The following is a 20,353-nucleotide window of genomic DNA, read 5'->3' as shown; positions in this document are numbered from 1 at the left end:
TGCTACCAAAAGGTTCCCTTCGCTCGTCCACATCCTGGTTCGAGTAACCCACACATGATGGATCGTGGACGTGTGTCTTCGCGCGGATCTTTTGGCGTGGGAAACGATATCGTTTTCCATTTGCTACCGGGTTTACACAAGCTCGCACAGCAGGTCGTCACGCATGCAGCAAATCTCATGCGTGATGAATTTTAGGAGAATCCATTCCACCGGGCAGCGGGTTTTACTGCCCACTGCATTCTCGCGAAATGTAATCCGCTTCTGTTTTGGAATGCTTGCTTATTCGCTTTCAACACCACCGGCAAGCGGATACCATCTTCACATAGTGTGTTGCGTGCTTATGTTTCTTGTTTCATCTTCGGCTGATCTTCGGCCGGTATTAGATTTCCGCGCCTGAGTCAATGACCGTGCCCGATTAAGTGCAACTATATTTATGCGAACTTTAAGATAAACATACCCACCTTCACGGGAAACAGTGGTTCTTCACAACACCCGGACGGAGACTCCCATTCGCTTCGACAGCGGGTGAAGGGTGCGTGTGTTTAATCATCTTGAGAAGCCAATGCAAACAAACATCCTGGTACCGGGCGCCAAAGGGTCGATCGGCAAACTAAATCAAAACGTGACATCATCCTCCACGTGTCTTTTTGAATGGTGTCTACAAAGAACGAAGGAAATTTATGAGTTTTTAAGCTCACGTTTAACGTTCCATATAATCTCGAGGCATCATACAAACCCGGCAGAAGCGGCACGTGGTGTGGTGAGGGACTTTCGGTTTTTGGCTGCCCTCTGATCCGCATGATGAATGATCACGGAAAAAAGTTTCCCCCAATGCCAGTACGACACGGAGGGTGGAAGAGTTGTGTTTCGCGTAGAACTGTTTCCAAAAAAGATGATTAATTTGTTCACATCTGCGTTGCTGCTCGAACCGGATTCCTCAAGGTATTTACCCAATGTGATATGCCTTCCACCGGTAACATTCGATAAAATCGCAAAACGTCCATTTTCCATTGTGGTAAACATATTTTTGTTTTTTTTTTTTATATTTATTTGGTTCATTATTATGAAGACGATCTTGTTGTTTCACACGATCACAAATCAGCGCATTATCTTCCGCGTTTACAGTCAGCTTAAATAATGTGAGGGGAGGCTAAATGTGGGCGTTATCTAGTGTTCTTTTCAGCTTTTCATTTTTTTTTTTTTTTGCTTGTGTTCATACGAACGTTCGAAAAAGAAGCATATGCCGGTAACGTTACATTCATTATTGTTCTTGATTTTTTTTCTTCACATGGTTTTACGATTCGTTTCGAAGACAATCTTCCTTACATGTTTACTTTCGATTTCATCTCTTTTGGAAAGCCGTGTTACATGATTTTGATACTGAATAATATCATATATGGGATAACTAGAATGTCACTTCGGTTACTAATGATGAGAATGTATGAGAAAGTATGTGTGTCTGGTTGCATTACGCCACCTGATAAGTGGCAGGAGCGCTGTCCATTTACCGGAAGTTTAAGCTAAATTCATACACTGAATGCATACATGGAATGTATCTTAACACACGATCTCGTTAGTTGAAGACCTGATGTGTACATGCTTCAAAGGCATAGCTTCGCTTTTTAATGTTTGCCTTTGTTTCTTTGCTGTTTTTGTTTTTGGTTCTTTTCTACCTATCATTTATTTCGCTCGGAAACGATCTTCATTTGTGAATACATCCTTGTAGGATTGGTGTACAAAAATAACAAACGCAAATAATAACATTTTTAAGCTTACGACTGACGTTTTAAGTAATATAGAATGCAAATCAATACTGGGTATTTGAAAAAATCGTATGCGTATCGCTTGAATGCTTATCGATTCTGTTTGCAGGCATTCCACACAAAAAGCTGTTTTGAAATACATGCCCAGTAATTATCGTTTGTGAGAGGAAATACATTATCACACGTATTTGGAATCCTTTAAAAAAAAAGCCACCCAAAAAATAGAACTGGCTATGCGTCGATTGTGAATTTTCGAGAAAAAGGCTTGCTTCATTGAGATCTTAATGCTAAGAAAAATAGGAAATCATTTGCCGTAGCGAGATCTGTAACGGAATTCGCGAAAAAAGCGTAATAAAACCTACAAAATAAACAAATAAACACAAACGAGACACGCGCACACACACAGAACGAAAAATCACAACATAACGAGATGGAGAGGACGTCGTCCTCTAGTCCCACAAGGATGATTCGGGACATTTTGTTTTTCCTACAGTTAAATGTTAATATATCGCAGCAGTGTAGTAGTCCTAGAGTAGAGTTGTGACCGGGCTGGGTTCCCGACAGTTCAGGCCGGATGGTTGCTAGGGAGAATTGTTGACGAAAACTGGCGCACATGAAATCTGATCTGAAAGGTTAGAGATTTAAAAAATACCTCTCCCAACATACCACCGGTCGGCTGAAGTGGGGTTTACCCAACACGGTCCATCAAACGAGTTCGCTCCATTGCCATGTTTTGTGCGAGTGTGGTCAACCGAATCCTCACCCCAAGCTTAGCGGTAGAACTTAACTTCCGCCTCTACGCAGTCTTTCATAAGCTCATCAAGCTCCTGGCACGCTTCGCCAGAGTGTTCGCTAAGGAAACGATTGACCTCATCCATGCAGGTGGCCTCGAGGGAGCTCAGCAAGCTACCGACCAACCCCCACTTCCGGTTGCTGTGCAGTCGATGGAGCAGCGTTTGCGATTCGCCCTCCGGCACTCGGGTTAAGGGCGAAATCTTTGCTCCGGCAGTGAAAATAAACGGTTTGAAGACGGATTCCTCCACCTGCGGAGTCGCCGTGAACCAGTGGCAAGCCAGCACACCTTCCGCACTCAGCACCGACACCTGGCTCGGGCCGGTCGGTGGATCCGAACCGACCGCACGTAAACATTCAAACATTTGCTTCAAACCGAAGGCTCCTTCGGCTCCCGGTTCGTGCATAGGCCAGGAACGGGTGGCCGCAGACGCCGGACTGCCTCCAAGTGCATCACTAAAGCTAAACTCTCCCGCGCCATCCCACGCTCCGGCCTCTTGTGCCTTCGATGCCAACCCCTCGGTGCTGCGATCGAAAGCACTTCCAATCGTGAATCCCGTTGCGGCCAACGCTAGGCTACTTTCCTGGACCTGCTTCGCCGCCCAAAGCTGGCCGGCCACATTGAGCAGCCAAACGGCCGCCGGATCACAAACTACAAAGGCCGCCTTCAGTGCGTTTTTCTCTTCCGGTGCGTGTTTTTCCACGAGCCCCACCAGCGTATCGATCGCTGCCGACGCACTATCGCTGCGCTCTAGACCTAGGCGCACCAGATCCACAGCGGACACTTTTCCATCCATAACCGATCCTTCGCTGTAGGATAGGGCAATGGTGAGGGCCTTCTCGTTGGAGCCGCTCTCGGCGCCCCAGGTGCCGGCCGGCTTGTTCAGGATGACGGCATAGCTTGACGCCACTCCCTCGATTTCACAGCCGCTTGGAAGTGAAACTGCCTCACCGTCAGTCGTCGCCGGCACGTAAATGACCTCCGACACCTGCTCGGCCGAGCCCGTACCGTTGCGTCCGAAAATAATCTGCTTCCGGTTGGATTCCGTGCAGGGCGGAAGCACGACGAACGTTTCGCCACCGTAAGCAGACATTTTTCACTGATTGCCGTCTGGTCTGGAAGTTGGGTTTTGCTTTTTCTTTCTCACTCGCTACGGTCGATTAGCGTTTGACTCGCTCTCGTCTCACTGTGCGAGACTGCTTTCACTCCTGCCAACCAATCAATAAAAAAGGAAAATTGTGAAAGTCTTTGATATTCTTCTGCGTGGACAATTTACAGCCCAGTTAATACATTTTCCTAAAGGGAAAAAGTGAATAGAGTGCAACTACTTACAAATCGGTACAAGCCTTTTTGCCAGCAACTGGAAAACACCTTCACAACGCGCACGATTTTTCGATTTCTACGACTGGAAAATGCAGACGAACGACTTACGAACGAGTGAGATCAGACTAGTGTTGGCAGAATCGGAATTCGGAAGATTCGAAGATTCGATCCCTAGACGGATTCCAAAGATTCGAACAAACGACCCGCTAGGCGATTTCGAGCAAATCGTCCTAAAAAACGTCCTACGTGACACAAACATCGAGCAGTTTTGTATGGTGAGTATTTTTGTATTTTGTTTGTTTGTTTTGTATGGTGAGATTGCTCGAAAAACGTCCTACATTTGTTTCATCCAGATACAAAAAAGTAGAACGTTTGTTCGCTGCCTAGCGGGGAATGAGATCAGACTGACTTGAAATGTCATTCCATTCCAGCAAATTGCTCACGCGAATTCGAGAGAAAATTTGAAGAGTAAAAATTGGGTCGCTGCGAGCGCAGAAAAGCAAAGCAATGCCAGCGTCAACCTGGTATGTACACTTAATTTAAGATTGATTTGTAATACCCACACAGAAAAAAGGATATATGGCCTTAGCAGCCGGTCCTTTAACATTAATAGAGGTCTATGTCACCAGATTAGCTTGCGAACGCCCAGGAAGCTGGATTCAATAGCCCTACTGGTGTAAATCCTCGACGAAGAAGAAGAAGAAAATTTGTAATACAATGTACGTATTAAAAAATAAAACTGAACACAAAAAATTAACACTGAAATATCGAGATCCAAATTCAGCAGAAATTTCAAATAAAGTTTACCAAAAACCAGATTTCAGGCAACATGCTTTTGGTAGAACCTAGTAGTGATGTAGCCTTGGTTTTTTCCACGCATTGGGGAGAGTGTTGCCAAACATCGGCCTTGCAGTGTTTACGATTCTGTGCCGGGGTAAAAACATACATTTCTTACCAACAAACTAACAAAATAATTTGATTTAACAACAGTTTCATGTAAAAGAACTTTCAATTATCCTTTAGATACAACCGGATAGGACGATTTTATACCCGATGGGTGTTATAATTTAAAAGTGGGATTCTAGTTCAGCTCAACTAGCAACACTGCACACCTTGTCAAGCGGAGAAATAAAATGGAGAATTTTGTGTGATTGTTGATTTTGCACAACAGCACTTCGTCGCGTTTGTCAGAGAGCTGTTTTCCAACGCAAATCATTGTATTTTGCAAACGTTTTCTCTGCCGTAAACGGGTGCCGGAACGTTTCCCGTGCCGTGCCTACGTTGGCCATTCGCGGAAAAGTGCACGCGACGTGTCGCCCTGGAAACGCTACCCCCTTCGTACGGGGAAACGCATCGGAAAACGCGTTGCATGTCGCGGGTGGTTCGCCTTGTGCAAGTGGTACCTACAAAACAGGTCGATTTTAAGGATAATCCGAGGTGGGATCAGTGAACATCCACGGTGAATCGGTGGTTCTGTGTGGTTTTTCTGCCCCGAATCGCGAGGTGCGCGACGACGCTCCAGATCCGGTTTCCGGGAGATGGCAGAAATGTTTGTTACCGCGTAGTGTGCGGTGGCGGAGCAGCAACCACACAAGAAGAGCAAGGGAAAGTGTAAGAAGTGGCACACAAACATACAACACGTTCTTCCAGCAGAACCATGATAGCTGCTGCATTGCACGCCTTCTACCGCTAGGTGCAATCGGGAGTGGAGGAAAAGTTTGATGAAAATCTGTGTCGGTGCATCGCTGGTGGCGGTGCGTGCGTGAGTGCGTGCGTACATGCGTGCAGGAGTCGGCGTTCTTCGCGGTGTAATAAGGCGCCACCGTCCGCAGTGTGGGACGCGATATGGCGCGTTGGAAGCCCGATTTTAAACAATCGTGAGGGCGTGTGGTGTTCAGGATGCGGTTTTCCCGTGGCGAATGCGGGTGCGGTGTGGATTGTGTGTTTGAATTAAAGTAGATAAAACGGAGACGGTCTGTTGAATAGAGACGTGAAAATACAATTCGTGCGTGCTGTGCAAGTGTTCCTCCCAGAATCTGGTGGGATCTTTCAGCGGCAACCCTCCAGATATTTCACAAAACCCCTTTAACGACCCCCAGAATTCGCATTCCACAGCGCAGCGGAAGGTTCCCAGTTTTTTGTTTCATTTCCGGCTGCGGCCAAAACACTGCGCGCACTGATTTCGTTCAGTGGATGGGCAAAGGGTCAACTTTAATCCACGGACCAGAATGAAGGAGATGGTCGGTGGATGTTGTGTCTGTTCAGACGATCGCGGCTGGTCGGAAAATCCGCTAGTGTACTGCGATGGTCAAAGTTGCGCCGTGGCGGTGCATCAGGCGTGCTACGGAATAGTGACGGTCCCGAGCGGTCCCTGGTACTGCCGGAAGTGTGAGAGTCAGGAGCGGTCGGCCCGGGTCCGCTGCGAACTATGCCCCTCGCGGGACGGTGCCCTCAAGCGCACGGACAATCAGGGATGGGCGCACGTCGTGTGCGCCCTGTACATTCCCGAGGTGCGCTTCGGGAACGTGACGACGATGGAACCGATCATTTTGCAGTTGATACCCCAGGAGCGGTACAACAAGAGTGAGTTTTCCAGTTGTGAACGAAGGTTGCCCTAGCTAGCAGTTTTTGTTGTCATACCATCTTCCATCCATTTGCAGCATGCTACATTTGTCAAGAGGCGGGAAAAGGTTCGCGCGCCACAGTAGGCGCTTGTATGCAGTGTAACAAATCAGGTTGCAAGCAGCAGTTTCATGTAACTTGCGCCCAACAGCTTGGCCTGCTTTGCGAAGAAGCCGGCAACTACTTAGACAACGTCAAGTACTGCGGCTACTGTCAGCATCACTACAGCAAGTTGGTAAGTGCCCGAATAAGAAAGCCAATTCCAGATGATAAACATTCATTGTTTTTTCTACTTTTGTTTCGTAGAAAAAGGGCGGCAACGTGAAAACGATCCCTCCGTACAAACCCATCAGCCATGAGGCAAACTCAAGCGATGGGCCTTCTTCGCCCGAAAAGGAAATGGAACCTCCGCCTGCGCAGCAGCACAGTGGGAGTGGTGGAGGAGCGTCTGGCGGCAGTGGAACTAGTGGAGGTGGTGGCGGGAGTGGCAGCAGTAGCGGTACCGGTGGGCTTAAATCGACCAGCCGGCTTTCCGGTGAGCCGACCATCGGAGGTTCGTCGTCGACCTCGTCTTCCTCGTCGTCCTCCTCCAAGCAGCGCAAATCCTCGAGCGCTTCGAAGAGTTCAAGTGGTGGTTCCAGCTCCAACACTTCGTCCTCATCGTCCTCTGCGTCTTCCTCGGTGTTGGCATCCTCGGGGGGTGCATCGGGGAGCGGCGCAGCGATGGCGGGCGGATCTTCCTCCATGTTGTCCTCATCGTCGTCGTCATCGTCTTCGGGCATCTCGAGTTTGTCTGGAAGTGGTAGTGGAAGCGGTGGTACCGGCAGTGGTGGCGGAATGGGCAGTTCTGGAATCTCTGGAAGTGTTAGCAGTAGCGGATCAAGCAAGGGCAGCTCGGGCTCGTCTGGGGGTGCGGGTGGAAGCGGTGGTGGTAGTGGTAGCTCCAAGGAGAAGGATAAATATAGCAAAAGTGTAAGTATTCCCAACATCACATGGAGATTTACAGATAACTAATCTACAACCCCTTTTCTACAGCGAGATAAAAGCTCCAAATCGTCGAAATCCTCCAGTAGTAGTAGCAGTGCTAACAATAATAGCAGCAATAGCGGGGGAGGAAGTTTCAACAGCAGTACAAGTTCCGGTAGTGGCAGTAGTAGCCTTATCGGTGGAAGCACCAGCCAATCTTCGAAGGACGTTGAAATGGGCTCTGCACTCGGTACGGGGTCGACCGCGATGGGAGCGCTTGGATCATCGTCCTCCGCGCAGGGCTATTCATCATCATCCCTCGGCACTTCCGGCAGTGGCAAGCATCACTCAGACAAGTCGGACAAAGCAGGAAGCGGAAGCAATCAGGGTGGATCACTGGCGGCACTTTCTGGAACAGCGGGCACATCACGTGCGGCGTCACTTTCGCCGGCCGCTATTCCAACCACCCTGATCATCAAACCACCGCTGGATCATTCAACGGGCGGAGGCAAGGAACAACTATCAAAGGAAGCGATTGCGAAGATGAGCACTTCCAGCAACTTCACCGAAACGATCGTGGTCAACTCGGACTCGGTGTACAGCCACGGTGGGAGCGGTGGCTCGACAGGGGGCCTCGGATCGACGTCTGTGATCGAGAGTGGTGGAAAAATGTCCATGGGCCAACAGGGTGCCGGATCTATTGCCGGTTCGTACGGCAGCGGTTCGTCTGGCAACTCCGGTGGTGGATCTACGAGCGGCAGTGGTGGGGGTAAGAAGCGAAAAGCGGACGCCCGTTCGACACCAACATCCGCTGTCGTGTCCAACGATATGGATATCAACCGGTGAGTCTTGCTTAAACACAAAAATCAGCTCAATCGTTCAATCCTTATACTTGCTTTCATATCTTTCTCTTTGAGGTTTAGTGACCTGATTAAGGACGTCGCCGTTTCGATCGTGCCATTATCACTGAGCAAAAACGATCACATCGATTCTTCGTCAATCGGAGGAGGACACGAAAAGGGTGTGAAAAAGGTAGGTGCTTGTTGTTTTCCTTCCTGTTTATTATCCAGGCCATGACACACATCTCTTTTGGAATTATCCTTTTAATTCCACACTTCCTTGCAAATGTGTTTGTGACACGGTGGTTCCCGGAACTATCACATTGACGAAGGAGGGCCGTATTATTTTACATCCAGGTGTAGAAACGATGTGTAAAGAGAAAACATCGAAAACAGAAGAAACCAATACAATGAGAGAAAGGATATTTTAATGCAAAGGATCATGTGAATCCGATGGTAAAGTTGTTCGCGATCAGCATGATGACGCGGTGTCTTAAAAAGTGTATGAAAATAAATTGGACACCGCGTAGATCCCGCATGAGGGAATGCAACGAACAACAAGACCCTTCGATTACTCTTCATGGTGTTAGTGTTGGGTAGCAGAAGAGGTCCTTTGCAAATCCGGTGCGCCGGTAGGGGAATTACATCCCCTTTATACGCATTTCCTCGTTGCCTGCCTGCTTGTCCGCACGTACGCACGCAGGTTTGAATAGGTAATCAGAGGAAAAGAGCACGACTGTGCTTAATTACGCATACACACAGGATACAGGATGATACGCCGATTGGCGCAAAGGTAGGCTAAACGAAAGAAGGACTGGTGCAAAAAGCAAATAGCATTTTTTTTATAGATTCAATCACGGTAGAGAACCCTCTTTTCACCGAGAGTAAATCCTCTAGCAGCAAACATTATGAAACGCCGCATCCGTACGGCGAAGTGTGCTTTACGCTTGGAGAATATATTTTTTTATTGGGGTGTAGAGGATCGCGCAGGGACGAAAGGTACAGCATCGAATCGGATTGGATGTAATAAAAAAGCATTCCTTCACGAGCGGCGGAACAACATGAGGTTGCGAAGAAGAAAGCCATCTGTGTACCGGTGGCAATACCGGAGGGCCTACTGGCATACAACGGTCGGCATTCGTTCGAGCCGATCTGTACGGTGTGGTTAACCCGGTCGTGTTCGCGGCGCGATCCAACCGTATTCCGATGAAGCGATGACAAATCCGGTGTACCAGAATGTTCGCTTATGAAGCGATCATTTGCTGTGCCCTTGACGAGTGATATTCTAGTGGTGATTGAAACGATCATACGAAAGCTTACAATATAAGTGAAAAGAACTAGCGAGAACGATGAAGCACAAGAGTCACAAGAAAGAGCGGCGCGAAAAGAAGAAAAAACACCGGGAACGCAGCAGCCGCGAAAGTGGCGACGATGTCCGTGTCTGGCTGAAGCTGCGCTTCGACGGCGAATATGTCCTGCGACGCTGTCTAACTGGCTCGTTGTGCTCTGGCTCTTGCTTACAGGCCAAAACCGACACCAGCTCCCCGCTGCACCATCCGTCGGCGCCGGCCGCAGTGACGTCGGCGGCGGCAGGAGCGCCGGCATTGATGCCGGAACCGAATCTGCAGAATGTCAGTCCGAACCTGATACAACAGTCGTCACATGCATCGAGCATTATTTCGTCGTCCTCGTCGGCTTCCTCAACGTCCGCCAGCTCGTCGGCTTCCGCTGGCAAACAACATCAGGTAAGATTCCGTTGAACGTGGAATAGTTTTCACCCGGGTGTCTCAGTGTATCACGCCGGTCTTATTTCGGGGAATTCTAATCCACATACACACACACACACGCGCGAATACACACCAACACACACACTCACACTGCATACACTGTCCTTGCGAGCAATCATAATCGAGCAATACCTGTCCTTTTGTCCAACGGGGTGGGTAGTTAGAGGGTAGTTTCGGGGTCGGTAAATATGGTTTCATTTTAGGGGCCTTGGGTATGTACGTTATTTTCAGTTTGGCTGGCAGGAAAAACAGAGCGCACTTTTGATTTTGCACCCAAAACCCCCGAAAAAAGAAGAAACCGGGCCGCTCTCTGATAATCTCCCATCTCCTCCGACCATCTCGTCATCATTTTCTTCCAGCAACAACACACCACACCACACTCACCTCAGCAGTCCGCAGCACCGCAGCCTCCGCCGCACACGCCGAGTCTGGTGGTGTCCGTTCCCCTGTCGACGGCTACCGTACCTGGAGTTAACCTACCCGCTAGTAACAGTAGTAACAGTGGTAATAGCAGCAACAGCGGCAGCATAAGCTCCGCCAACAGTAGTAGCAACGTAAACCATAGCGCTAGTCTTAGCACCGGTGGCAACAACAGCAGTGGTAATAGCAGTAGCAATAGCAGCACGCCGAACATCATAGCACCTGGTCAGCTGGGAGGGACCAGCGTCAACAGTGGTGTTGGGAATGCGGGCACCGGTTTGTATCAACAGATTTCGCATCGAGCGGGTGATCAGTTGATGGTAAGTGGGTGGAACAGACGGGGCGGGAAGATACTGTGGGAAAGGTTGGATTGCTCGAAAGGAATTGCATCGGAAGGAGGGAGGAATGTACCTATGCTTCAATGCTGTCTTTACTAACACTCTCCTCTTTCTCTCTTTCTCTCTGCTCGTCCATTTACCTGTCAATTTGTTCTTCGTTGTAGAATGCCAGCACGAACCGGTCTAGTCCCGTGATCCAACATCAATCGATACAGGGCTTGACGCAGAACATCATCCAAACCTCCACGTCCTCGATTGCCTCGACGTCGTCGTCGTCGTCCACCTCCGCCTCATCGAGCACGATCACACACCACCATCATCTCGATCAACGGCAGTCGCCCTCGATGCGAGCCTCCCCTGCGACGGCCACCGGAGGCAATGTCATAACGTCCGTGGGCCATCACGGTCAGGAGCACGGGCTGTTGCTGTCCGCCGCCACCGGACCGCCCGGAACGGTGCTCCAGAGTATCTCACCCGTGCCGATGAGCGCTATCCAGAGTGCCACCTCTTCACCATCGCCCATCATCGGCGGAGGAGACAACAGTAACAGCAGTGGTGGTGGTGGTGGTGGGCTCAAGTTTTCCTACGAAAAGCAACCACCGACGACGAACGCCCGGATAGCGGCCCTACAAGAAGAAGAATCCTCCTCGGGTGGTGGCAGGAGGTCCAGGTACGGGTGAGGACACATGATGTTTTCTTTCTTTTTTTTAGACTAGTTAATCTTTATTTGCCAGCCTGACTGTTCGCTTTCGTGTCGGTTAGTTTTCGCAATCGTTTTGGACATGGGAACTTCTCTAGAAACGGTTTATCGGTGAAAGATACAATTACTCATTAAACTCTTCGTACGAGAAAAGATCATGCTTTTGATTTTTGTTTCTCACTCACTAGTAGAGCCAAGCAGTTTAGTTTTATTAAAAAAATAGCCTGTGTAAAACTGTTTTAAAAATGTTGATCATCGACCCGAGTTGATGGATGGATAGCATTAAAATCTTTGCTAGTACGAAGTCTTCTTGTTATAGTTTAAATGTGGCTACCTATTTCTGTATTAGTTTATTACGCCAGACGCCTGCTTCGTTCCATGTTCCAGATTATTTTTTTCGTCAGTCTACTACGATGGTACTTCCTTATTGTTACAAGGTTATGGTTTGTTTCAGTTTGTTTGCTGCCTGCTAAATGTTGCTCAATAATTACATTTGGCTTTAAAGTTTAAGGGCAACAGATGAGCTCCGATTGCACCCCCGTTAATCACTTATACTAGCTTTTTTGTTGCCATAAGTTCCGTTTGTCGTTGTCGCTGTTTGCAAAGTTTTCTTGTTGGTTTTTCAATGTTGATTGGTTTGATAATGTAACACAACGGCTCCTCCTACAATCCGACTCGTCCTACCCCCCCCAAACCCCCCACTCTCAGATCGCATTCAAGAGAACGAAACAGTGGCAGCGGTGGTGCTGGTGGTGCTGGTGGCGCTGGCAACAATGGGAATGTCGCTACCGGGAGTGGTGCCGGTAAAACTCGTACATCGAAGAAGCGTTCACAACAGCAGCAGCAACAACAACAACATCATGATCGTGGATCCCCCCTGAACGTGGACAGTTCTGGAAGTCGCAGCCTAACATCGCCTCCTCCAACTTCCCGCGGTGGCTCATCTCAGCAACAGTACCAGTATGGAAGTAACGAGGATCATCATCACTCGCAGTATCCAGGTTCGGGAGGTAGCAACGCACCGGCGGGTGGTGGAAACAATGCTAGTAACAATGGGAGCGTACTTTCGATGGCCGCAGGGACCGGATCCGCGATTGCATCCGTTGTCGTTGGGTCCCACCAGCATCACCAGCAGCAGCAACAGCAGCAGCAACATCATCACCATCACCACCAGCATCATCACATACATCAGCAACAGCAGCAACAACAGCAACAGCAACATCAGCATCACCATCAATCGGCAATGGGATCAGGAGGATCTCATGGGCCCACCGCCTCACTTCCCTACAACTCGGGTGGCTCGCACTCTACCGCCCAGTCACAGTCTCAGAGTTCATCCGCCGCAAACGCTAGTAGCCATGCTTCCACCTCGACTTCCAGCTCCACTGTAGCTTCTTCCAACGCTTCACTGTCCTCTTCTGCTAACACAAACTCCTCCGTCACTGCTTCCGCGCGAGCTTCGGATGTCGGAGTCCCGTCGTCCGGTGGCGCACATGTCATCGAAATGGCCGGATCAGGGAACTATCACGCAGGTGGTGGTGGTGGATCTATCATAACCGGATACGCACCACCACCGAACAAATCCTCCAACAGCACGGGCGGCAGAGGTGTAGATGGCTTCCAGCACCATCACCCATATCAGGGCCAGAGTGGCGGTTCCAGCGTTCTCACCACCAGTAGTAGCGAACAGGTCAACAATACCGGTGGCGTCAGCAACAGTGCCAACAGTAGTAATGCTATTAGCAATAGTAATAATAACAACAGCATCCTCAGTAGCAATAATAACACCATCAACACCACCAGTAGTAGTACTAACCATAGTGGAAGTGGCGGCGCTAAAGCTTCCAACCACAACCAGCCCGCCGCTGGAAGCACAAACCCTGGCTCTACAGCTGGCGCCAGCTCGGGTAGCAGCAACAGCAACCTTAACCAGTCTAACAATAATAGTAGTACCATCGTATCGACGGTTACCCACACGAACAAAAAGCACCGTGCGTCGTCCTCGCACCATCAAACAATCGTTGAACTTTCGCCATCGCCGTCTACTTCCAGAACGCCCGAAATGACCGCACTAGCGACGGCCGGCGGGGCGTACGGCGTCACTTCCTCCCTCTACGGTGGAGGCTCTTCGGGAGGTGGCGGAGGTGGGTTGAAGTTTTCGTACGAAGCGCAACCTACGAACCCGATAGCGTCGTCGGCGGCCGCCTCCATGAGCAACAGCATCAACAACACCATCAACTCGGTCATAGCTGCCCCGCAGGTGAAAGACTCTCCGCCGAGTTCTCCCGGATCGGATGGCGGACCAACGGTTGGTGCCCTCGGTGGCCGAGGAACGAAACGTAATCGGAAAATGTCGTCCAATACGGCCACCGTTTCGTCGGTGGCATCAGCGGCGGCAGCAGCAGCGGCGGCGGCGGCATCGTCGTCGTCGGTGAATGTTTCAAATATTGGAACGGCATCGATTGTTCCGGCATCGGTTGTGGCCTCGGCTGGTGGTGGATCGATGGTCAGTGACGCGAAGGAAGGCAAACTGTTTCAGAACGGCGGCGGAGCAGCCAGCGCCGCCGGAGGTAACATCGTTTCGGCAACGCATATGTTGGGTAATCAGCTGAACACGAGCAGTAGCGTTGCGCAAAAGATGTCCGATCAGTTGAGCATGGAAATCGAAGCGCACACCTACGTTCCGGGACCGATGGAACCCGGACCGCCGTTGATGGGACCACAGTTTCCGGGAAAGGTACGCATCCGATACAGTAAAACGTGAGGGAACTGTAATTCATGTGAGTTTGTTTCTTTTTTGTAGAATCGCACTAACAACCCCCAACCTGTGCCATCCGGTGGTGGCGGTGGTGCATCCCTTAGCTCGATGCTGACGGGAGGCGCTACTGCGACGGCGAACGGCAACACACCGCAGAGCTTGGAGCAGCTCCTGGAGCGTCAATGGGAACAAGGATCTCAGTTTCTTATGGAACAAGCGCAGCACTTCGACAGTACGTGTCTGGATAGGATCCGCTAGGATCGATCCAAATTTGGCAACAGAATAGGGTCTAGCAATCCTTTTGGTCCCACATCCATGATCCGGATTCAGATCCTTCGATTCTCGTGCTCGATTCTTTGGGATTCACATTCAGAATCCTGAGTCAAATACGGGATCTGTATCTTTCTTGTTTGGAATCTGCGATTGGAATTCTTTGATATCTGGACATCAACTCTTAGCGGATCAATCAATCATATCAAAGGATCAATAGCAATCTTTCGCATTGGACAGCAGGGATTCGGATGGGATTCAGAGGATCGCTTCCAAACCCAATCCGAACAAGTTGGAACGAGTCCCAGCTACGATTGAATCTTCGTAAAACTAATTGGAGTGTATTTGTTTTATAATTGAATTTTTTTTTTCGTACATTTCCACAGTTGCCTCCCTGCTGTCCTGTCTCCATCAGCTGCGGAGTGAAAATGTCCGACTGGAAGAGCACGTCAACAATCTGGTTGCCCGGCGGGATCATCTGCTGGCAGTGAACGCACGGTTAGCGATTCCGCTCAATCCAACGGCGGCCCTCGGCGGAGTCGGAATTATCGGAGCGGCAAGTGGCGGATCTGGAGGCGGCAGCGCCGGTGGTGGCAGTGGAGGAGGAGTAGCAGCTATCGGTGCTAGTGGTGGCCCTCCGTCTCAAGGTAGTGTTTGCCGCAACTAGAAAAGCCGCACTCACTGTACCCACCCCCATTTGCCTCTCTCAACTATTCAGGACAGTTCAACAGCGTGCACGGTAACGGACCAATAGATGTCACCGTGGCCAACGTATCATCGATCTCTGGCCGCTCTGGTCGTGGTCGTGCTGATCAAAATCAACCACCATCCTCCCAACAACAGCAGCAGCAAGGGGCCGGCCATTACGGACCCGGGGCCGGCAACAACCCTGGCGGTGGAGTACCGTTAGAGAATGGTATCGATTTTCGGCACACCAACTCGTCCCACTCTGCCACCAACAGTGCTTCGATAAGGTAAGCCTCCATCCACCCTCCTTCCGGTTGATGGGGAATCGTCACAGCACGACGGCATACAAGCGAAACAAAACAACAAAACGAGCACAATAGTTCATTGATAACAATTTTATGTCGATATGATTTCCAGCTAGCTTCAATTCAATTCATCCTTTTTCGTCATCAACATCACATCTGGGCTGTATATTGTTTTTCTTTCGCATTCTCTAGTTCTGGTTGTTTGTTTCCTTCATCCTATATCTTTTATAAATATTTATAATTTTTATCTTTATTTTTCCTCTCTTTCCTCCCTTTTCTTTCTTTATTTCTTTCTCTCTATTGAATCATAATGGCGGTGTAGCGAAAAACCCAACACGATCTATGTGAATTTTTGAGGTGTAACTTTCACATTAAAACCGATTTCACAGCGAGAAGATGTCGAGATGTGCAATTACGATTAGTTTTTGTTTTCTTTTATTTAACAAAAGACCTCGTAGACAACCGCGTTTCACAGATACAAACTTAGCTATATGTAGAGTTAAAGGACGTAATATACTAGCACCATAAGGATCTAGGGCCGCTAGGGAGACAGATTTAATTCGAATTACGAAGCCACAAATTCAAATCGGTAGATTCCGATGCATGCGGGGCGTATTTTAGCCGTGTTTTCGCACCGAGCAAAATAAAGACACGGACGAGCCCTTCTCGTTCGCTCTCGCCGCGAACTTTTTACTTGAAATACGTTTTATAAGTGGACTGCCAAATGCCCCTCCGGGTAGGTTTTAAGATGCGTACCTTAAGTGAGAATGGAACAACACTTGGACGTTGTTAGGTCTATAACCTTTCCTTTGCGTTTTCTTATTGATTTATTTATGAACCAATATATAAATCCTTTTATCCACCGTTCGCACCATGCTTTGAATCTTCTAGTTTATTGTGGTTTTATAATAGTGATCGCTTCGATCTAACCGGTTTCGATAAAATTGTGAATTTGCGTGTTTTATTTCTTCTGTTGTTTCCAAAAACAAGAAAAATGATTTGGTAAATATTTTACCAACATGCCAAGCAAACATAAACTCAATCTTTTTAGTAATATTATTTTACGTCTTAGTTCTGTTTGTTTTATAAGTGCGCCCCCTCCCTTTTTTCGTTCCTGTTCCTTCGTCCTCCGAAATTCGTGCACTCCCGAATGCAACATAAAGTTTATTTATGTGTATTTTCCTTAGCGAAAAATTAGCTTAAGCCAATTAACTGTGGTTTACTGTCAACGTAAACGTAAAGTAATAAGACACGATACGGAAGGAATCTAGCTAAAATATTAATTATCGTCCCTCTCCGTACTAGGTGTGAAAGTGTAGCAAAAACAACAACAAAAAAACAGTAAAAAAAAGTAACAGAAAATGGAACCGCGTGGTCGATGATTGCCGATAGAAGAAGAGAAAAAAAAAACAAATATCGTAATATATAAAACATGAACTTCAATACCTCTCGATATTTTTCCGGCTTCCTACCGCATCTGTTCCCGAGGAGGTGAGGTATGCATTATATCTGGAGAGAAGATGTTATAGAACAAAAACACAAAACAAAAAACCTCCCAGAAGAGATGGGATAGTGAAGTCGGAAAAGAAACATAAAAGTACGAACCGTTTCTATATCCTCTCAGTAAGGTTATTGCAATGGATTGAACAATTATTGAAAGAAGTATAACAAAAAAAAATATAAATAATTTTTTGTAACACAGACTCGCTCATCGATGCCTTATTATGTATGATTTTTGTTTTATATTATGGTTTGCTGCGTACTTCCATCATCTAGTCTCAGGGAGTACTTTTGTAAATAATTCTTTTCGCCGCCGAACTCTTCCTTCCAAGGAATGTCATCCATGCTTCACACGGTTCATTATGCGGGGTTTAGGATTGATTATTAGAATGTTTTTATTTTCCCGTAAGTTGTACAATTTGGTTCGCTTGTTGGGTTGGGGGGTTCATCATTGCAGCAGCACCGGAAACAGATTTTTGTTAAAGTTTCTGTGAAAGTATTTGCTTTTTGGTGGCGCACAAACGATGATCGATGGGTATCAAATTTAATATAGTTCCTTGTTTATATATGTACATACATTCACAAAAATACTGTGCGCCGGCTTTCATTCGAAGTGAATCCTGGTGATAGAAGATCCTGGCACCCAGTTCCTGCACCACATACGACACACACACATACACACGCTCTACAATATTTTCTCTGTGTGTATGGTTGTACACGTTTTTGCTTCCTTTTTGAAGGCGCCACTCTCCTCCTTCAACCCAACCCCCGTACCCGGCACCTGCGGCAGCTCCGGGTAGTGGAGCTTCCAGGGCGGTACCATCGGGAACTTCCGTTACGGCCGGTTCTAGCGAACCACCCCTACCGGCGGCGTCGTCGTCAGGATCGGTACGAACCAACACGGCGATGCGCTCATCGTCGGGGACGTCGGGTAGTCTATCCATCACTTCCAACAGTAGTAGCACTTCCAGCAACAGTAATAGTGGTGGGGACCGCAATAGCACCGCAATCGTTGGTTCATCTACTGCCGGAAACGGACCCGCCGGATCGAACCCGATGGCACCGGGAAGCTCCAACAGTTCCGGTGCTTCCGGTGGGGCTTACACCGGGGCATCTCGCGAGCAACAACAACAGCAGCAGCAGACGATTTACAACACCGCACACCAGGTAGAGTAACTCCGACGACAACCTGGTCAAGGCTCACGATGACAAATCCATCGAGATATGCTCTTACCATCGATTTCACCTTATTGATCACCATTTCATTCGCTCAATCGAACTCGTTCATCCTTCGGAAACACAATTGGCATGAAGCAAACGTCCGTTAACGGCCGCAATTCGGGTGTATGGTTTGTGATTGGTGTTCAAAATTTTTGGCGCGAACAAAAAGGTCCTTGTGTTATGGTTTTAACATTTTTATCTCATTCGTGAATTCGTCCTTCGCTCATCGTCACCATCGTCACTCTCATCATTATCTTCATCATCATCATCATCATCATCGTTGGTCGAGTTTGTCGCGGGGACAATATTCCATTCCATCACACAGGATCGTCCCCGAACGTCGATCTACTACATCATTTAACAGTGTTTCCTTCCGCCCACTAACCGCATACGATGCGCAATAATATGTGCCTATCTTTCTTTCTCTCTCTCTCTCCTTTCGTTTGTCGAATTTTCTCAAATGGAATATATTGTATTGTGCCCCATAAACGATTATGCCCAACCAAAAACAAAAACCCAAACAGCCTACACACCAATTACGCCGTGACGCCGATGTTAGTAGTCATGTTAGAAGTAGCTGAAATAATAATACCGCTGCGCTACCCCGAAGCCTCGCAAGCCGACCGCCGGCCACCATTAATGAAAGCCATTTTGTTTCCAACCGAATAGATACCCCTCTTGCTAGAGCACCATCAGCAGGAACATCATTTGCATCATCATCATCATCCTCATCATCTTCTACATCCGCAAGTGGCAGCGGCACCTCCACCACCACCACAGCAGCAGGGAGGCGGCAATCATTCGCACCAGAACAACCATCATCCAGGGCAGGGGGTGTCCGGAGCGGGTCCACCGAATCACCATCCGACCATAAGCAGCACCACCACCACCATCAACAGCAACAATGTTCTGCATCATCATCAACAATCGCAACAACATCTGATGTCGCACGCCGCCCATCCCCATCATATGGCCGGCAGCTTGAACAGGGCGATTGTTCAACCTTCGGGTCGTCCAGTGGCACGACCGGGCGCTGCTACAAACCACCACCATCTGGCCCACCATCTTCCATCGCATGGGAACCATCTGCAGCACCACGGGACAACACCGCCACTGATGGGCGCAAGCGGAACTATGCCACCGCATTCGACGGTCGGCCACCACGGCGGGCCACTGAACTCGATCGAGAGCACGAACTCCCGGGGACCCACAACCCCACCACCGCCGCTACCGCCAGTGTCCCACTCTCACCGGCCGCCAACTCACTGAGACGCTGCGCGCAGGTCGTTAGCTTTATCGATCGGTTTGTTCAGCAGTCCTCTTCCGGGCCATCGACCATCGAGCACCGCCATCGGAATGGCACCGGTCAGAAGTACAAAGATTTCTCGATCGATCGGATCCTTGGGGCGGGTGGTCGAGGCATACAACTACCGATCCAGCCCCCCGCTAGAAGGCTCCCGTCGTGGAGCAGAACAGATCCTTTCTCCTCGCTAACGCAGTATCGCAATGCGATTAATCCGACGGACACGAGCACGAGTGATGAGGATGACGATGATGATGATGCTGATGACGATGATGACGACGAGTACGATAACGATGGTGATGATGAGTCGGACGAAACGGACGGAAGTGGTAACGGGGGTTAGAAAAGGTGTTATTCTCTGTCTAACATTGCAGCTTGCGCGGAAAACGAACATAAAACCCGGACTGTGGAACCATTTTCAGTCTCCATCGTGTCGCTTGACGAGTAGATTACAAGCCCCAGATTAAATTAATACAAGGCAATATTAACCGTCGTTCCGAGTTGTACATAGCTGTGTTCAAATCTCAAAGAAACGCGCACACATTAGGGGGAAGGAAGGATGAAGGCAGTTCATCTTTTACAAACAAAAAAACAAACACACCCACTCACAGACGACACTTTTGTGCAGATTGCAGATAAGTTATTGGATCAAATTTTAATGAGAGAATATAAAAGTTAACCTATATTTTAAACATGATCGCTGCCCCCCTTCCCTTTTGCTTTCACAAAATGCTCCAAAATGCGCAGCACCCCCTTGC

At 48.6% G+C, this 20,353-nt stretch overlaps 2 protein-coding genes across 2 annotated transcripts; one reads left to right on the top strand and one right to left on the bottom strand.

The window, feature by feature from the left end:
• Positions 1-1,118: 1,118 nt before the first annotated feature.
• LOC131261563 (secernin-3) lies at positions 1,119-3,985 on the bottom strand. The gene is made up of 2 exons (XM_058263630.1): positions 3,889-3,985; positions 1,119-3,764 (listed from the first exon to the last, which is right to left on the bottom strand). Exon 2 carries the CDS (start codon positions 3,647-3,649, stop codon positions 2,534-2,536), a length of 1,116 nt encoding a protein of 371 aa, XP_058119613.1. The 5' UTR covers positions 3,650-3,764; positions 3,889-3,985; the 3' UTR covers positions 1,119-2,533.
• A 1,067-nt stretch (positions 3,986-5,052) lies between these two features.
• LOC131271601 (mucin-19) lies at positions 5,053-19,938 on the top strand. Its single transcript, XM_058273091.1, has 17 exons — positions 5,053-6,462; positions 6,540-6,736; positions 6,808-7,473; positions 7,537-8,309; positions 8,391-8,499; positions 9,830-10,051; positions 10,453-10,833; positions 11,016-11,527; positions 12,260-12,664; positions 12,782-14,288; positions 14,355-14,541; positions 14,966-15,226; positions 15,298-15,553; positions 17,812-18,238; positions 18,817-18,846; positions 18,962-19,528; positions 19,576-19,938. Exons 1-17 carry the CDS (start codon positions 6,108-6,110, stop codon positions 19,936-19,938), a joined length of 7,218 nt encoding a protein of 2,405 aa, XP_058129074.1. The 5' UTR covers positions 5,053-6,107.
• The last annotated feature ends 415 nt before the right edge of the window (positions 19,939-20,353 follow it).

Source organism: Anopheles coustani, chromosome 3 (assembly GCF_943734705.1).
Source record: "Anopheles coustani chromosome 3, idAnoCousDA_361_x.2, whole genome shotgun sequence".
NCBI classification, from domain to species: Eukaryota; Metazoa; Arthropoda; class Insecta; order Diptera; family Culicidae; genus Anopheles; species Anopheles coustani.
The sequence above is the reverse complement of the archived record's forward strand: the minus strand, read 5'-3'. Positions and strand labels throughout refer to the sequence as shown.

Coding starts and splice junctions, on each gene's coding strand:
- LOC131261563 (XM_058263630.1), bottom strand. CDS start 3,649: ATGTCTGCTTACGGTGGCGAAACGTTCGTCGTGCTTCCGCCCTGCACG.
- LOC131271601 (XM_058273091.1), top strand. CDS start 6,108: ATGAAGGAGATGGTCGGTGGATGTTGTGTCTGTTCAGACGATCGCGGC. Junction 10,052..10,452: donor CCGCTGGCAAACAACATCAG/GTAAGATTCCGT, acceptor ATTTTCTTCCAG/CAACAACACACCACACCACA. Junction 19,529..19,575: donor CACCACCGCCGCTACCGCCA/GTGTCCCACTCT, acceptor CGCTGCGCGCAG/GTCGTTAGCTTTATCGATCG.